General features: G+C 37.9%; 1 protein-coding gene across 6 annotated transcripts in view; it reads left to right on the forward strand.

Moving 5' to 3' along the window:
- Nucleotides 1-233: 233 nt before the first annotated feature.
- The window catches only part of UBE2W (ubiquitin conjugating enzyme E2 W), a 165,296-nt gene continuing 146,102 nt past the window's right edge, over nt 234-19,427 (forward strand). For 3 of the 6 annotated variants that reach the window (XM_064588197.1, XM_064588198.1, XM_064588195.1), the window contains exon 1: nt 234-383. In XM_064588197.1, the coding sequence (XP_064444267.1) occupies nt 282-383 (102 nt within the window). In that variant the 5' untranslated portion in view covers nt 234-281. The remainder of the gene's footprint in view (nt 384-19,427) is intronic. The other 3 variants (XM_064588196.1, XM_064588199.1, XM_045896390.2) reach the window with 2 other exon arrangements.

Below are 19,427 nucleotides of genomic sequence, written 5' to 3' on the forward strand. Positions count from 1 at the left end.
CAAAAAGAAAAACCCACGGGATTGGAGATCATCAAGATCTTACGGTATACAGAGAAAAAAACGACAACCGTGGCCAGGTCAGACCAGGAGCGGCGTTTCTTAGGCGACCGGAATAGCTAGGTGAGGTAGCAGCGGACGCCAGAAAATTGGATGTGACTGAGGGTACCAACAACGCCATTTACCGCGCTCCCGCCTGCCCCTCCCCCCCTAAGGCCCAGCGCGCCAGCCAATCCCCTCCCGCCGTCCCCTTCCCACCGGAGGCCCCGCCCCCGGCGCCCAGGATGCTGGGCCCCCGCGGCGTGACGCGAGCACGGCAGCTCCGCCCCCTGCGTCTCTGGCCTCGCCGGCCTTGGGGGGATGGTTCCATCATGGCGTCAATGCAGGTGAGAGGAGTTTGCAGCATCTGGGCGGGCGAGGGAGCCGCCGAGAAGACGCAAGCGTTTTGTCGGGGGCGGCGTCTGGGACTCTGGGGCACCCGGACGGGCTCGGGAGCGGCCCCGGTGGCCAGTCCTTTCCGAGCTTCAGGACGTTGGGGAGGGGTGAGAGGTGGCGAGAAGGGCGGGGGAGGGGGGTCCTCGGTCGGTCGAAGCGGACACCAGCCGGCCGGGAAGTTGGGGGATAAAGAGGCTAAGAGGAGGAAAGGGCGAAGTTTGGCGTTGACTCGGCGGCAGTGGTCTCGGAATCACCTCTTGCTTAATAGACGCTGGCCTGCCCGCCCGCCCCAGGGATGCCTTCTCCGCTGTCCCCGGCCGGGCGGAAACAGCTGCTCTCGCCGTGTTGCTGGGGCAAGGGCGGCCCTGAGAGGGGCTGAGTGTGGGGGAGCTGAAAAGGCGTTCCGAGAGAGGGCGGCTGGCTGCAAAAGCTCTTCGCGGCCTCTGCTCGGGCCTCCCACGCCCAGCTTCCCTGACTGCTCGGCCTCTCGGCTCTCCTTTCTTTGACTCTTAATCCTTTGCCCCGTGGGTACCTTTCTCTGTTAGTCTTCGCATTCTCCACGAACGCTGGTCTGGCAGCTCACTTTGTCGCTCTTCCCGAAGCTGCCCATGGCCCATCAACATCATTTGCCGCCTAATATGCCATCTTCCCGAGATCTGAGTCACCAGCCCCCTTACACCTCCGGGATAGCTCGCCCTCAAAAAAAATTTTTTTTCCTACGGTGCCCCACCCTTGTGGTCGCGGTAAGGCTACAGTCCTTTGCCCTTCTTCCCTAGATCTTTAGTGGAATCTTAGTTTGGTAAGAGGCGTTTATCTACCTGACTTAGCAGTTCAGGGTTTTCTGGCTTTCCAACTTAATATACTTCTTTTTCCCAAACCCAAGGAGTTTGAATTTTTTTTTCAGGCAAAGATGGCAACCACAACTGCAGTTTTGTAGAGATTGACTCTGCATTATCTATAGCTTGCATTTAATTTTACAGATGAAGACTTAGCTCTAATGAGAACATGTAGGAAGAGAAGGTAGAACTGTTGTTTGGAGTGGCAGCTGAGATTTTAGAGTTTTAACATCTTAAAGAGATCTACGTTTTCTTAGAAGGATTTAGTGCATTTGTTTCTGGAAGAATGAGCAAGTCTTCCTATCCTCTCCACCCTACGTTTTTTTTCCTCATTTCTAGGCGAGAACAGTTTTTCTTCTCTTTTCTGCATCTTCCTCTTTTGCACACATATTTGCTTCACATTTACTTCTGTGCCTTTGTGTTACCTGTCCCCTTTCAGCCTGTTTTCCTGGCGATATTCTTTTTACCTTTGCTTCTTCCTCTGGACTTTGCTGCAGAATAGAAAAATGTCTAACTTTCCTACTTGAAGGGATGTCACAAAAACGGTGCAGGGAAAAAACAATTTGAGGAAACATACTTTACACTGGTCTCCCCAGAGACGTTAGAGAAGTTTCGTCATTTGAGCCCAAAAAAGGAACTGTGGAACAATAGTTGAATACTAGATGTATAAGACTAAGATTATTTGTATTAAGATTAAAACTATTTTAAGACTGAAAATTATCGTTAAAATCCACAATACTTGTGATTATATTTGACAAGAAAATACAGGGATAACTAATTAGCTGGTTAGATTCAGACTTCAAGGGTCTGAAAAAAGGCAGATTTGCGTTTTTAAGAGAAAAAAATGAGTACAGAACTGAGTCAGTACAGAACTTAATGTTGATAATCTTGAATTTTACATGGCGACTTAAGTAATGGAAAAAAAAAAACTACTTGCCAGTGAAATACTGCATTTTTCTGTGTCCCAAGTATTACCTCTGACTGTCTTACCACCCTTTATTCCTTTGTGTCTTCTGATTAGAGGAATGGAAAACTGATGCTTCCTATTTTAATTAAAACTAAATTCTTTTTGTATTTTTGAAATATCTGATACAGGTTTTCTGGTAGAATCTTGAAAAATAATTTTAATGTAGATAAATCAAGCTTTTTGAAACACTTCTTTGTGGTTATTCTGTCTTTGGTAAACAAAATTTTTTCCTGACCATCTTAATAGCAAAATTTTGTTTTAAAGATTTTTATTTTTTTAAAGTAATCTCTACAACCAATGTGGGGCTCGAACTCAAAACCCCAAGGTCAGGAGTTGCATGCTCTACCAACTGAGCCAGCCAGCCACCCCTTAATAGCAAAATTGAACTCTTCAAAACAACTGAACTACATATAAAACTGCAACCAAATTACAGAATTTGTTTATTCACTCATAAATTATTTTTCAAGGGCCTACTGTGTCTGGTACTGATCAGGGTGCTGGAGATAGAGCAGTGAACAAAAAAGCAGACAAGGATTTCTGCTCTCATGGATATAATAGTCTAGTTGGGAGAGACAGATGAGAACCAAATACTTAAATTAATTGCATATTGTATTAGAAGGTGATAATGCTACGAAGAGAAAGCATGGAAGGGAGTTAGGAGATGGATATTTTGGGGATTTCAGTTAGCGTGCTTAGGAAAAAAGTATACTATACACAAATGCTGCTCTGACCACGAACTTACCCAAAAAGTTTTCAGATTTCTTTATCTTACGCCAGGATATTATTGCTGCTGAGAAGATGACTTAAGCTGTAAGAAGAACTATTTTAAAAACATACAAATTATAGAAATGTAGTACAGGATTTGATTACTTGATAAAAAGGAAATAGTCTTCAGAATCAACATCAAGTAAGGGTAGACTTCGGCTTTTTCACTGGAGAGTATTTTGAAGTTGAGGTTTTAACTCCTTTAATGTATTCCCAACCTTTTCTCATTTGGTACACATAGAAAATAATTTTTGAATCACACACTAAGGTGGATGAAGTAAAACAGTGGGGATGAGTATCAGTATTCTGTCAACATCTGTAATGCTGGGGATGCTCTACTCTAATACTGCCAAAGTTGTTCTTCAATATATAGTTAAAGGTTGTGGTTTTCAAACTTATTTGAGCCTTTGAGATGTTCTTGGTTTTTTTTTTTTCTTTTTTTTCCCTACCGTTTCTTCCTAGAAGGAAGTCGCAAATTACCAAGATAATGGTTTAAGAAAGCGTTCTTAAGAGAATGGTGGGCTTCTGACAATACTTAAAAATGGCAGGAGTTAGAGTAAAGAAACATCTCCATTTAATTGTAATAGTTCTAGAGATGTTAAATAACTCTTGTAGATTTTCTGCTTGCTTTTTCCTCTCTTACCTGATTTGACTAGATGGAAGGAGGTTAAGATTTAGGAACAGATGGATTATGAATGCGTGCTTATTTTCTGATGACTTTGAAATAATGTTGTGTCATGTTATTCACGACTCTGCACTGCTTTTTACTCAAGTGTCTGGCTGTAGTGGTTGAGAGAGGTGGAATATGGGCTCTTACTGACATTTTTAGTAGTCACATTGCCTTGACAGACTCCGTGTGATTACTGTTTGATGATGTGAAGGGTTACAGCATAATCAAAAGTTAGAAAATTGACTCATCTTGGATCCTAAGGCTTATTGAATACTGGGAACTTGGGGAATGTATATGCCTAATTATAGTATCTGAGAAGGTTGACTGGGTACTCTGGCTAGGGATAGAGAGCTGTTGGGACAAGTCAAGGAAAGGGGTACCAGTATAGAATAGAATTGAAGGTATTTTGAATGATTAACCTGAACATAAGTGAAGTACACGTGAATAAAGGATAAAGCTAAGGTAATCTTCTTAACTTTCAAAGCAGTCAATGGTACTTTCTTTTAGCTGTTAATCAATTACTGCTTAATGAGATGCCTTCTATTTTTATACTAAAGTGTTTGTTTGGGTGTTTCATTTAACTTTTCAGGTCTCTTCCACTCCCCTGGGCCATAGATCTCATGAGAATAGGAAAAATACCTTTTCTTTGTCTCTTAAAGTCACCTAGTGATTACAGTAAATGTTCAACACTTAACACTTCAAAAACCGTTTCTAATTAGCAAGTTCTGCATTAGTTTAATTCTATTTTAGAGAAGTCTTTTAAGCAATTCCATAATAGTAAGATTGAGTCCCTATAAAGGAATAATTTAAAGTTCATATTTTTATATATATATTCCCCCCCAAATTGGCTTATTTTCTTGATTTATATGTTTGCCATAACCTTAACGGTTTTCAAAGTATTTTTCTGTTCTTTGGATTCCAACCTTGTAAAATGGGAAGTCAGATAATCTTATTTCATTTCAATAGAGACAGTGACTTTAGGTAAGTAATCATTTATTTGGAAAGCGACTTACCCAAAATTACATAGCAACTGAGTGCTGAAACTGTGATTGGAAACCAAGCTCTGAAATCTGTTGATGCTATGAAGTTGTATGTAACTAACATGTTAACAAGTTTGGTGTTGTAGAGAAATCACTGGGATAATTACTTTTCAGTCAAGAAGTAAACATTTACTAGGGTAATATTTTATAGCTAAGATGAGAGAAAAATATTCCTTATATTTTATAATATAGTTATGCATACATTTTAAAAAGGATCTTTTTGCATGTACTTGTGCACTGAGTAAAATTATGGCAAATCTTTACTGTTCAAAGATAGTCTTTATTATCAAGGAGAATTTTAAAAGTAGAGGTGATCTGGCATCTTTCTGAAAATATAGTTCTGCATAGTGTTTATTTGAATTGAACATTTGTTACATGTTATTTCTTTGTATCACTGCTGTCTACATTAATTTTATCTACAAAATACTCGTTTGTGTTTGTGGAGTGTTTTTAATAATTCTTCATTTGATAGCCTTTTTTGTGAATGCAGGTTTTGGGTCACCAACAAATGGTGCATGCCTCTGAGTTATTTTATTCTGAGAAAAACTAGTCTCATTCAGTAGGTCTTGTAAAAACTTCATCAGGGAAAAAAGCACAGGATCTGGAATCAAGACCTGGATTTAGGTTCTGTTTCACTAAATATCTATGTTGCCCAAAAATTAGGGTATCAAGTTGGTGGTTAAGACAAAAGTAAATTAATAGAGAGGTAAACATGTATAAAACTACCTTTTTTTTTTTTTTTTTTTTTTTAAGATTTTATCCATTTGACACAGAGAGACAGCGAGAGAGGGAGGGAACACAAGCAGGGGGAGTGGGAGAGGGAGAAGCACGCTCTCCTCCGAGCAGGGAGCCCGATGCGGGGCTTGATCCCAGGACCCCGGCATCAAGACCTGAGCCAAAGGCAGACACTTAACGACTGAGCCACCCAGGTGCCCCTAAAACTACTTTTTTGACTTTTTTTCCCAAACCTGTTTTGGTTTTTTTTTTGTAGTTTTCCTCACATTGGTACATGGCAACTTTATTCATCCATTTGTTTAACCAGAAACCTTGGTTTCATCCCATCCCCTAGTGAAAACATTGGCAAATTCTATCGAGCTTTACCTTCAAAATATATTCAGAATCGAACTGTTTATCCTTTCTTCCGAATTACTCCGAGATGTAAATCATCGTCGTCCCTCATCTGGATTATATCAACAGTTTCATAACTGGTTTCCTGCTTCTGCCCTTGTTCCCTTACTGTCTTTTCTCAGCGCATTATTTAGATTCTTTCAAAACAAAAGTCTGATGTCATTTCACTTGCATCGCTTCTGTGGCTTCCCTGTTTTATTCAGAATGTACAGTTGACCCTTTAGTAATGCATGGTTAGTGGTGCTGACCCCTGAGCAGTCCAAAATACATACATAGCTTTTGACTTCCAAAAACTTAGCCATTTGGTGCCTGGGTGGCTCAGTTGGTTAAGTATCTGCCTTCAGCTCAGGTTAAGATCCCAGGGTCCTGGGATGATGGGTCCTGCATCTGGCTCTCCGCTCAGCGGAGAGTTGTTCAGTGGAGAGTCATCTTCTCCCTCTGACCCTCCCCCCTCTCGTGCTCTCTCACTCTCTCACAAACACACACTCTCTCAAATAAATAAAATCTTAAAAAAAAAAAAACTTAACCACCAATAGCCTACTGTTAGTTGGAAGCCTTACTGATAACATAGTTAACATATTTTGAATGTTATATGCAGTATATACTATATTCTTATAATAAAGTAAGCTAGAGAAAAAAGTTAAGAACATCATAAGGAAGAGAAAATGTATTTATAGTATTTATATTAAAAAAAAAATGCACATGTAAGTAGACCTGTGCATTTCAAATCCATGTTCAAGGGTCACCTGTAATCCAGAGTCCCTGTTAAGGCATAGAAGGCTTTAACTATGTTATCTCATTCCTCTCCCCCCCCCCAACCTGCTCTCTTAATCTATACAACTCCTTGCTATTTCTACCTCTGGGCCTTTGTCCTTACTTCCCCTGCTTGGAGTCTTCACCTATCTGGATGGCTCACTTCCTTTATTCTCTCAGATCTTTGTTCAAATGTTGTTACTTAGAGAATCCTTCCTTGACCCCCAATGTAAAATAGCTCTTCCATCCCTGCCATTTATAATTCCCCTTACCCTGCTAAATTTTTAATAGCCCTGACATTATTAATTTATTTGCTATTTCTCCTGAACACAACTCAGTACCTGGCATGTATAGGCCCTCAGTAAATGTTGAAGGAATAAATGAGCACAGCTTCTGGATTCAGATAAACTTGGTTTGAATTCTAGCTTTGCCACTTAATAGCTGTGTAACCCTATTACACAGCTTATTTAAAAGTAGAGGTGATTTGGCATCTTCCTAAAAATATTTTTATACAATATTTAAATATAGAATATTTTACAGAAACAGAACCCTATTACACAACCCTATTCTTTAACCCAGGGTGTAAAATAGGGATAATAAAACAATCATATGGGGTAAAATTGCAGATCACTTCATGTCATGGATCTTTATAGTTTTAGTGAGTTATAATGCTCTAAGCCTGTTATTTTGAACTACCCCTATCAGATACTCACTTAAAAAAAAAAAAATTGTCAGGGCATCTGGGTGGCTCAGTCGGTTAAACATCTGCCTTTTTTTGGCTCAGGTCATGATCTCAGGGTCCTGGGATTGAGTTCCGTGTCTGGCTCCCTGCTCCACTGGGAATCTGCTTCTCTCTCTGCCCTTCCTTTCACTTGTTCTCTCAATTTCTCTCTAATAAATAAATAAAAATCTTTAAAAAAAGATTGATTCCTCTCCTGTATTGGCTTTCAGTGGAAAAGAAGCAGATTTCCTATATGATCCTGTGTCATATGAGATGTCTCCTATTTCCACACTATAGGAAGGAGAGAGGAAGGTTTTTTTTTTTTTTTTTAAGATTTTATTTGAGAGAGCATGAGAAAGCATGAAGTGGGGGGAGGGAGAGGGGACAAGCAGACTCCCCACTGAGCAGGGAGCCTGTTGTGGGGCTGAATCCCAGGACCATGGGATCATGACCTGAGCTGAAGGCAGACCCTTACCGGACTAAGCCACCTAGGCACCTTGGAAGTATGGTTTCTAATTAGCATGTATGCTTGACTAATTCTCAAATACTGAAGAGGATTAGCAAAGTAGTATTTTGAATCTTCTATATCAGTTTTAAATGGCACATTCAGTTTTTTCTTTAATTGAAATATAATTCATATGCCATAAAACTTGCCATTTTTATTAAAGTGTACAGTTCAGTGGTTTTTAATATATTTACAACCATCATCACTATCTAATTCCAGAACATTTTCATCATCCCAGAGGAAACCCTTTACCTGTTGGAGTCACTCCCATTCCTTGACCATGCCCCATAGAATTCACTGATCTGTTTTCTCTGTTGGTTTGCCTATTCTGGGTATTTCATATAAATGGAATCATACAATATGTGGTCTTTCATAACTGGCTTCTTACCATAATGTTTTTGAGGTTCGTTGTGTTGTAGCTTTTATCAGTACTTAATTCCTTTTTATGGCTATGAGTTCATTTTATGGTTATCTATCTACAGTTTATTCATCAATCGATTGACATTTGGGTGGTTTCCTGTTTCCATTCATCAGTTAATTGGCAGTATATCGTTTCTACTTTCTGAATAATGCCGCTATGAATATTCATGTACATGTTTTTATTTGGGCATGTTTTAATTTGTCTTAAGTGTATACCTAGTGGCGGAATTGCTGGGTCATTTGGTAACTCTGTGTTTTACTTTCTACGGAACTGCCAGACATTTCCATGACAGCTGCAGTATTTTACATTTTACATTCCCACCAGCAGTGTGGAAAGGTTCGTTTCTAAACATTTTGGCCAATATTTGTTGTCCTTTTTTTTTTTATTATAGCTCTCCTAGTGAATGGGAAGTGATATCTCCTTGTGGTTTTGATTTGCATTTCCCTAATGACTAAGGATGTTGAGCATCTTGCATTTATTGGTAAATTTCTTGAAGAAATGTCTATTCAAATCCTTTGCCCATTTAAAAGTTGAAGTTGTCGGGTGCCTGGGTGGCTCAGTTGGTTAAGCGACTGCCTTTGGCTCAGGTCATGATCCTGGAGTCCCGGGATCGAGTCCCACATCAGGCTCCCTGCTAGGCAGGGAGTCTGCTTCTCCCTCTGACCCTCCTCCCTCTCATGCTCTCTGTCTCTCATTCTCTCTCTCTCAAATAAATAAATAAAATCTTTAGAAAAATAAATAAATAAAATAAAAGTTGAAGTTGTCTTTTGAGTTCTAATCGAGTTTTTTGTGTATTCTGAATACAAGCCCCTTATTAGATAAATGATTTGCAAACATTTTCTCCTATGAGTTGTTTGCACATTCTTGATGGTGTCCTTGAAAGCACAAAAATTTTTAATTTTGTTGAAGTCCAATTTATCTGTTTTTTTTTTCATCTGTCATTTATGCTTTTGGTGTCATATCTAAGAAATCATTATCTAATCCAAGGTCATAAAGCTTTACACTTTATTACAGCTCTGTATTTTTCTGAAATTGTTACAGTTTTAGCTCTTACATTTGGGCTTTTGATTCGTTTTGCTTAACTTATGTATGAGGCATATTTAGTTTTATAGCATTAATATAGCAGCTTGTTGTGTTTTTTGTTTTTTGTTTTTTTCTTTTTGAATTTGCATAGGCCCAAGCTGAGAGCTCATTAGATTTGATAGTATCCTGCTGGATTCAAGTTATTTTTCTAGGTTGAGTGGAACTGTTAAGCCTTTTTTCAGATAAGAATTTATATTGTAGCCCTTCTAAGAAATGTGATTGTGATCCTAATAAACTATTACTGAGAATACTTACTCATCTATCAGCTTTTATAGTAATTAAAATTGGCATACCAACTTCAGTTTTTAGACTTAAAAAGCTTTGAGCCATAGGGCATTTTTAGAGGTCATCTAGTTCAACCATCATACTTTTTCTTTAAATCGTTGCTGCATTTTGTGATTAGAGGTAGTTGGTAACATATGATTTGTTTACTTTTGTACTACATGAAGATATATTGAGCAAATTGAGTATATAGTTTTTTTTTTAATATAGATTTGATGAGGAAAATTGTCACATTCTTAGGAAATCCAATTTAGGGATTCTAGTGGAGAAAATTACATAGGTGAGCATATTGGTCTCATCTTAGTTCTTGAGGTTGCTTAGTGTAAACCCTCATAGAATGCATTGTAACAATTAGTTTGAGCTGCCTTGATTTGATACTTCTACCTTGATCTGGTACTTCAGTATTCATGGATTCTGTATCTGTGAATCTGCCTGCTCGTATAATTTATTTGTAAGCCTAAAATCAACCCTCATTGTGCTTTTGTGGTGATTTGCACACATGTGCAGAGCTGTGAAAAATTGGGAGTAGCTAGATGTGCATGTTCCCAAGTGCGGTCAAACAAGACAACACTCTGCCTTGATTTAGCTGTCATGCTGTAAACAGGTGTCCTTTTCTCAGTCTATTAGGGCCACGTTTTTTGCATTTTGGTGCTTTTGGGGATTTCACTGTTTAAAATGGCCTCCAAGCAAAGAATTATAGTGCTGTCTAGTGTTCCTAATAGCAAGAAGACTGTAATGTACCTTATGTAGAAAATATGTGTGTTAGATAACCTTTGTTCAGGCATGTGCTGTTAGCCTTGGGTTCGACGTTAGTGAATCAACAACATATATTAAGGAGTCTTTAAAAAGACACACGAAAACCTAGGTTATTAATTGGTTGAATGTGGCCAGAGGATGCAGAAACATACCTCTGTATTTCCCTTAGGAACAATTGTTCAGTATTTGCTAATTTAGTATTTGCTGTCACTTAATAGTCTATAACATAACTACTGTAAATAATGAGAATTGGCTGTATTTTGATTTAAATTTCAGTCTGCCTCAGGGTGCCTGGATGGCTCAGTCGGTTATACGTCCCACTCTTGAGTTCGGCTTAGGTCATGATCTCAGGGTTGTGAGGTCAAGCCCTGCATAGGGCTCTGCACTGGCCATGGAGCCTGCTCAAGATTCTCTCTCCTTCTGCACCCTCGCCCCCGCCCCCAAGAAAATAAGTAAATTTCAGTCTGCTTTTGATTTGAAATGTGTTGAAACCAAGTTAAAACTGGTATAAAATATAATGTCCTTGCTACATCCAGGTTTTTTGCTTGCTTTTTCCCCCATTTTATACTGTAGATCAGTACCTTCTCCTTGTTTTTTTTTGTTACCCATACAATTCGAGTGAGTGGTTTTCCACTTTGGCATTGTATTGAAATCACCTGGGGAACTTTTAGAGGAAAAAAACTATCCCCCGAGATTGATTTTAATTGGTCTGGCATGCATCTTGGGTATTGGAATTTTTCTCAGCTCCTGGATAATTCTTTTTCTTTTTGTTTTGTTTTTAAGATTTTATTTATTATTTACTTGAGAGAGAGAGAGAGCACACGCGGAGTGAGCCAGTTGGGGGGGCAAGGAGCCGAGGGAGTGGGGGACAAGCAGATTCCATGCTGAGCACAGAGCCTGATGGGGGCTTAATCCCTGCACCCTGAGATCATGACCTGAGCCAAAATCAAGAGTTGGACAGTTAACCCTCTGAGCCACCCAGGTACCCTACAGCCTAAGTGGAGAACTGATCTTCACTATAGTGGAGGAACTTAGGTGTGCAAATGATGTAAATTGGATATGATGTAATACATCTCCATGGACCAGATTTAGAGTTTAGGAGATAGTAGACATTTCAAAGTTGATACCTCTGGAGAGAACTTTAAGAACCAAATTTGAGCCTGAAAATGTTTATATGTATTCCGAGCTAGCTATATCCATTTCCTGTACATATCAGAACAAATGTTGACAGCTTTATCATTTTTAGTGAATTCTCTTGTTTGGTGGCTATTTTATACACAAAGTTCTGCTATGAGCTCTTCTGTGGAGGAGGATTAGTGAACAAAATAACATTATGTGGCTGCTGTGTGGTCCTCTAGGCTGTTATGAGTTGAGTGATTGTTCAATGCCAATTGTGTACCTAGACAAACTTAGAAATTTTGTCATGAATCTTTGGAGTTGAATTTGACTAGTTACAATCTCAAGTTGTTTTGTTGTTGTTTTAAATAATCTTAGGAGCCCTGTATTAAAATGAGTAACCCTTGGAATATTAGTCTTGTTTTTAGTCTTGCTAGCCCTTGCATCGCCCATCCTAAGGCCTATACTGAACTTTTTATCAGTCCATTAAAATCCCTGAGAGTCAAGGTTGTTTAGGATTCTGGGAGCTGGATTTATCTCCCCTCCCCTTTGGTTGAAGTGACATTACTGCAAACATGTAGATTCTGTTGTACCCTTACTTGCTAGGAGAACTTAGCAGTTCTTTTTAGTCACTTTTTTTTTTTTTTTTTTGAGATGGAGGGAGAGAAAATCCCAGCTGACTTGCTGCCTAGGGCAGAGCCCAACTCAGGCTTGATCTCACAACCCTGAAATCAAGACTTTGATGCTCAACTGACTGAGCCTCCCAGGCGCCCTACTTTTCAGTCACCTTTATATCAAACTTCCATTTTGAATTCTGGGTAGTTTGGTAGCTCCCCATCTTATTGTTTCTGGGATTAAAAAAAAAAAAACCTTTCTAGCAAGTTATTTAGTTAGCCCTTTTGCTTTTATACCTCACATCATGAATCCACCAAACTTAGTCTCAGTCCTCATAGTTATACATACTTTTTCTTAACTCAGAGCACTTTTTACCTCTTTTATAGTATTTTTCATTTCTGCCTTGTATATATTGTAAAGGTACTTTGTCTTTATTAGGTTTTAACACAGAGCAGTACACTAGAGGTGGTAAGCACTCAGATGTTTTCTGAGTATTCTATTTACTTAAATAGAACAGAAACTTAAATGCTTTTTTTTCAAAATAGGTCAGAAGTGATATGAAAACATTGATTTCTTGCTATGTCTTATTTCTTTGATGTCTGTCTTTTGCTTCAGCTTCTGTCCTGCCTGGTCCCATTATAGAAACTAAAGAATTGAGTTGAATGGGAGAAAGTATATAGAGTTTAAAATCGGTGTAAATTTCCTGTTAATTATATGCATCTCTTTCAATTTGATTAATATTTTGTTGGTAATGCTTTCACTTTGGAGAGACCTTTATGAACTCAGTGAAAATCTATTTTTTTCTCATTAGACTTCCAATCCACACCCTTATCTTTTTTTTTTTTTAAGATTTTATTTTTATTTATTTGAGAGAAAGAGAGAGAGAGAAACAGCATGAGAGGGGATAGGGTCAGAGGGAGAAGCAGGCTCCCCGCTGAGCCGGGAGCCCGATGTGGGACTCGATCCCAGGACTCCGGGATCATGACCTGAGCCGAAGGCAGTCGCTTAACCAACTGAGCCACCCAGGCGCCCTTTATCTTTTTTTTTTTTTAAGATTTTATTTATTTATTTGTCAGAGAGAGAGCGAGAGCACAAGCAAGAGGAACTGTAGGCAGAGGGAGAAGCAGGCTCCGCACTGAGCAAGGAGCCTGATGCTGGGCTCGATCCCAGGACCCTAGGATCGTGACCTGAGCTGAAGGCAGACACTTAACTGATGAGCCGCCAGGTGTCCCTCCACACCCTTGTCTTGACAGCAGATAATCTTAGATCTTGCGTCATTGATACTAAAATTATGTGATTGCTTTCTTCCTGAACCCAAATATGTTGTGTCTCAGGATACTTCTCATATCTGAAATTGTATTATTTTTCCAGATGTTTTATTCTTTGGGTGTGTCTGGGTGTGGTTTGGGTATAGCCAGTTTGTGTGTGCTTATAGAGGTGAAGGTGTGAGGTTGTTTAGGGTGGGCATGTTTTGGTATAGGAAGTTTGTGATTAGTTCCTTTACATGTTGCAGAGGATAGAACATCTGTTGATGTCTAAAATGCAGACTGGTTTCTGATAAACCTTTTCATCTTTAAACATAGTTAAAGCTTTTGCATAGTGACAGAGCTTTACTTCAGATTCTTCCAATTTAAAGTGTATGGAAGAAATTGGTCAGTTTAGAATACTACTACCAAAAACAAAACAAAAAACCAACACAAAAATCAACTCTGAATGATAAAGAAGTCTGGCTGAATCCTGGCAAGCCTGTAGTTTTCAGAAGTTTGTGTTGACAATGATAGAAGTACCAGAGAAAGCTAAGGTAGTTCATGGTGATGACTTGGAAAGGATTATCCGTGATTCTAAACAGCAAAAGTGATGTGAATAGGTACTGCTTCTCTCTTTTTTCAGCACCTATTCTAAAATTACATTTTTGTACCTGCTCTTGACGGAAAGCAGATTTTTTAATTTAAAATATGTTGTTAATGTTTTTTATTATCTTATTTTACATTCATAAAGTAGCAAAAAAATAAGATAAAATTCAGCTCTAGTTTTGTAATTGAAAAAAAATTAAAGGTAAATTGATAATTTCCTAAACATAGGTTGCCAAAATTGATTATATAAATCAATCATTTATACTTTTCGTATTTCTTATTATTAGGATGAAACAGTGTAAATACATTTTATATTCTCTTTATTATTCAAATAGACTGTTTTGTGTTACTCTCCGGAAAAAAACGAGTTGTTTTATTTGTGTGTGTGTGTGCGCGTGTTTTAAGTACTTTACACCCATGGTGGCCTTGAACTCAATGACCCTGAGATCAAGAGTCTCCTGCTCTTCCAAGCTGAGCCAGCCAGATGCCCCCAAGTTGTTTTAATCAAAATCTCAATGGCCTTGTATTTCCAGAAAGTTTACATACTAATGTTACAGAAGTTGTTGACTTCTGAGTTTGCCTGGAGTAAAAGAAGCATGCTAAAGATAGATAGTCTTAGAATCTCAGAGTTACATTGTGGCTATTTTTGACAACTGAGGCTCAACTATGTATAAATTTATAAGCAAGAATTGTTATTTTTACAGCATTCTGGGTGCTTGGCTGTCTCAGTCAGTGGAGTGTGCAGCTCTTGATCTTGGGGTTGTGAGTTCATTGGGTGTAGAGATTACTTAAAAATCTCCCCCCCCCAGATTTATTTATTTTTTTAGAGAGGGATGGGTGGCTGGGGGAGAGGGGCAAAGGTAGAAGGAGGGAGAGAATCTTAAGCAGGCTCTACACCCAGCACAGTGCCCGACGTAGGGCTCAATCTTACAACCCTGAGATCATGACCTGAGCTGAAATCAAGAGTGGGACGCTTAACTGACTGAGCCACCCAGTTGCCCCTAAAATAAAATCTTTTTTTTCCCCTAAAGATGACTTAGAAATTTGAACTTGATCTTTATTAAAATAGTAGCCTTTTGTAACATTAATGTCTTTAATAAAACATAAATTGAAACTTACGAAAAAAATAACTACTTTTATTTTGATCATTTCTGTATATGTACACATATATGAGATACTCCGTCATCTACTTTAAGCACGGTCTTAAGCACATTGCCATATTCTTTGTGTTAAAAATCTTCCTGTAAGAATTAAAAGTCATTTTTATTTTCTTTCCTTTTTTTCTTTTTTGATTCTTATTTGCTAAAGTTAATGAGTCTAATCTTATAAAAGTTTCTATCTGCCATTGTCAAGAGAAATAATTAGAATAAATCCCTAAAATCACAGGATAGCATAACTGAGCATGTTGAGGAAGAAAGCAAACAATTGTGTACCTTCAGTGTAATAAAAAAGTTGCACAAACTGTATTTTCATTAAATGGGTATTTGGGGGGCGCCTGGGTGGCTCAGTTGGTTAAGCGACTGCCTTCGGCTCAGGTCATGATCCTGGAGTCCCTGGATCGAGTCCGCATCGGGCTCCCTGCTCAGCAGGGAGTCTGCTTCTCCCTCTGACCCTCTTCCCTCTTGTGCTGTCTCTCATTCTCTCTCTCAAATAAATAAATAAAATCTTTAAAAAAAAAAAAAAACAAAATAAATGGGCATTTGGGTTTGACAAAGTAACTAGCCTGGAATCTTAAGGTTAGTAATTCACTTTATGATTTTATTCCTGCTGATGGAAATCTTTGTAAATAGTGCTTAGAAAGGCATCATACTTTGTGGACGTTTAAATGGGTAAAGGGTAACAAGGGGAGAAGAAAAATGGTTTATACTGAGTAGCTTTTTCCCCTCAATACTATTTTTAATTAAAAATGGAAATTTAGGGAGGGGGGTGGGAGGATGGGTTAGCCTGGTGGTGGGTATTGAGGAGGGCACATTCTGCATGGAGCACTGGGTGTTGTACACAAACAATGAATCATGGAACACCTCATCTAAAACTAATGATGTAATGTATGGGGATTAACATAAGAATAAAATTTAAAAAAAATTAAAAAAATGGAAATTTACTTGCTTTAGATAAGATAAAAGGTACTGATAACATGAATTATGAACCTGTTTGGTTTCATAGTAGTGATTTGTTCATTTGGTTAACTAAAAACGTTTGTACTAAAAACAGCTCTTTATACAGTAGTTGCCTCTTTATCTGCATTTTCGCTTCTTTGGTCCAGAAGCAGACAGTCCTCCTTTTCACATATTGATCCTCCTTCTGACATATCTTCATTAGAAGGTCAATAATACTTTAATGCTGGGTCACAATGCTACATCATTCTTCTCACTTCATCTCATCATGTAGGCAATTTATCATCTCACATCATCACGAGGAGGGTGAGTTCAGTATAATAAGGTATTTTGAGAGAGAGAGAGACAACATTCACATAACTTATTGCAGTGTATTGTTATAGTTGCTGTATTTTATTACTAGTTATTGTTAATCTCTTACTGTGCTTAATTTATAAATTAAACTTTATCATAGGTGTGTATGTATAGGAAAAAACAGTATATATCAGTACTGTCTGGTTTCAGACATCACAAGGGGTCTTGTAATGTATCCTCCTCAGATAAGGGGGGACTGCTGTATTTAGTTTTGGGGAACATGTTTTAAACCATTGTCGTTATGTAGAGATATGGATATATAGAAGTTACACTGTGTTCACATTAGATGAACATATTATAATATCATAGAGAATTTACAAGGCAATATAGAGAAGTACTTAAAACTTTAATGAGAATATATACATCACTGTAAAACTACAGAAAACTAATTGTAGGTAAATATGATTGAATCAGACTGAACAGTGTCTACAGAAAGCTGCACGTAGCTTTAATTTGTGAAAACAAGTAGAATAACCTGGGTTCTGGGACTTTTAAATTAAAAGGAAATTTAGAGATCATTTAATCTAACTTTTTTTTAATGAAAAAAAAAAGGGCCCAAAGGTGAGGTAACTTAACTTGGCTAGGTTTATGGTACTTAAGGTGTACTGTAATTTGCGAAATGTCCTCCCTAACTTAAGTATTTGGAATTCATACTTTTTAGATAATTCTACTTGACAGAAAAGAAATGGTCTCAAAGAAATTGTCTTTATTATCAATTTTATCTGTCCAAGATGAGTTCCATTACAATAGATTTTATGTTCCCTGGAAAATGTTGAGCTCAGGATGGTAAAAATCACAATAAGAATGCAATACATTTTTAAAAATACATGTATTAGAAGAATTTCTAACAGTTATGTTCAGTAAATTACAAATCATCGGATGTCTGTTCCTTTGGGATTAAATCTATAAGAAGGAAGGATCTCTCCAACTAAGATCCATCAAATTTGCGGCTTAAAAAGAATCTTCTAAAATCTTATTAGTCATAAAACTTAAAAGGTAAAGGCCCTGAAAGCTGTCTTTTGGTATAGAGAGTTGTGTCCGTGTTTGTTCTGACATCAGTCTCATTAGTCATATTTCTGTTTCCATTTTCTTTCCCCTTATAAGCTAAGCTTTCATGTGCACTGCACCCCCTCCACCTTCAATTTTAAATTCTTTAGAATAAGTTTTCAAGAATAGTGTTACTAAGTCTGATAGAATTCAGTGTTTTCTAGCTCTTGAAATACTTGATGGCAGTGAATTTAAAGTCGTAGGGAAGAAGCTCACCAAAAATGGTAGACAATTACTTTGCTTTAGGGGTACCTACAAAAAGAGGGACCAGTAAGTAAGACATAAGAAGTATAGCAGAAATAGGAATGGAGCCAAGTTTTGTATAACAGAATCAAAGGAGGTAAAGCTTTTTACACGGAAGATTATAAGTAATGAGTGATAAGTCACCAAAATAAGAATCCCATGCCCGACGTGGGGCTTGAATTCATGACCCTGAGATCAAGAGTCACATGCTCTACCAACTGAACCAGCCAGGCACCCTGAGCCCCAGTAGATTTAATAAGCAAGTGGCATTGAACCTTGAGGCTTTGAGGGGTTGAAGCTTAAGTGAATTTTTAGAGGGGAAATAAAGGCAGTGAATGTTGGCTGAGTTCAAGGAGTTGGGACAGAGAAAGGAAAGGAGGAAATGGATAGAGATAGATGATAAAGGATGACTTTTTGCCTTTTTTTTTTTTTTTTAAGATTTTTATTTATTTGTTTAACACAGAGAGAGCACAGTAGGCAGAGCAGCAGACAGAGGGAGAGGGAGAAGCAGGCTCTCCGCCGAGCAGGGAGCCCGATGCGGGGCTCGATCCCAGGACCCTGGGATCATGACCTGAGCTGAAGGCAGCCGCTTAACGACTGAGCCACCCAGGCGCCCCAACTTTTTGCTTATTTTAAAGCTAGGAGAGATCCAGTTGTTGACCAAAGGGAAGGGGTTATGGAATGGGAAAGTGAAGTTACTAGAAGTCAAAATATTAATTATAAGAACAAGATCCTGGATGACTTGATAAGGTCCAGAGAGAGAAAGGGATGGGAAGATTTTGAAGGGAAGAGAATCTCCTTTGGGAATTAAGTAAGGGACCAGAGATTGACTATAGGGAGAGTGTGATTTTTTTTTCCCCCTTTTAGTTGTCTAAAAATTTGGTAGTTTGCATTCTTTGCATGTTTCGTATTTTTTGCTAAGAGGAAGCTTTCCATTAATAAATTTTAGAGAACATTTGGGGCTAATTTTATAGATTGCAGCTGAGAGAAAAGCTGGTTTGTTATTTAAAAACACTTCCCCAAAGCAAAAGAAGCTGATGCATGTTTTTATTTGCTCTCTAATAAAGTTGGTTAGGGAAAACTCATAATTTTAGGATAGTCATCTTTATTTCTTTTTATTTACCATCTTATTTTTTTCTTTATTGCCATCTTTGAATTTTCATGCTACTTAGTGTGTTTATTTTGAGCTTTAAACTTTTCTCTGTCAAATAAATAAAATCTTTAAAAAATAATAATAAACTTTTCAAAATAATGTTTTATCTGTTGTAAGATCTCATTCTATCCTGTTAACAGTCTGAGGTAGATATTTAATTACGCAGAAATTAAGATAAAGATGATTATTCAAAGTTACATATGTACCTGGAAAGCAGGTATTGATTTTTTTCAATTAAATATATCTTTTACAGCATATTCTAACTTATACTCTTAAGGTTTGTGCTTTGCTTACATTTTGAACAAATAAGTGACAGATCCTATTATCCTAAACCCTAATTCTTGTTTCTTAATGATAGATCTGCAGTTTGAATTGTAGGTCAAACCAAACTTTCCACTCTTTGAGGACAATATTATCGGTCATTTTATTCAGCATGTTTATTTAAGGCTTGATGTGTGCCAAATCCTGGCTATAATGTGCTTTTTCCACTACACAGCATGTTTCATGCTTTATGACATTTTATTGTCCTGAGTAACTTCTTTATTAACACTTACCAAAGTCAGTGAAGGTAGC

Source organism: Mirounga angustirostris, unplaced genomic scaffold (genome assembly GCF_029215605.1).
Source record: "Mirounga angustirostris isolate CCGP_5_RB_7025 unplaced genomic scaffold, mMirAng1.0.hap1 SCAF_4, whole genome shotgun sequence".
NCBI classification, from domain to species: Eukaryota; Metazoa; Chordata; class Mammalia; order Carnivora; family Phocidae; genus Mirounga; species Mirounga angustirostris.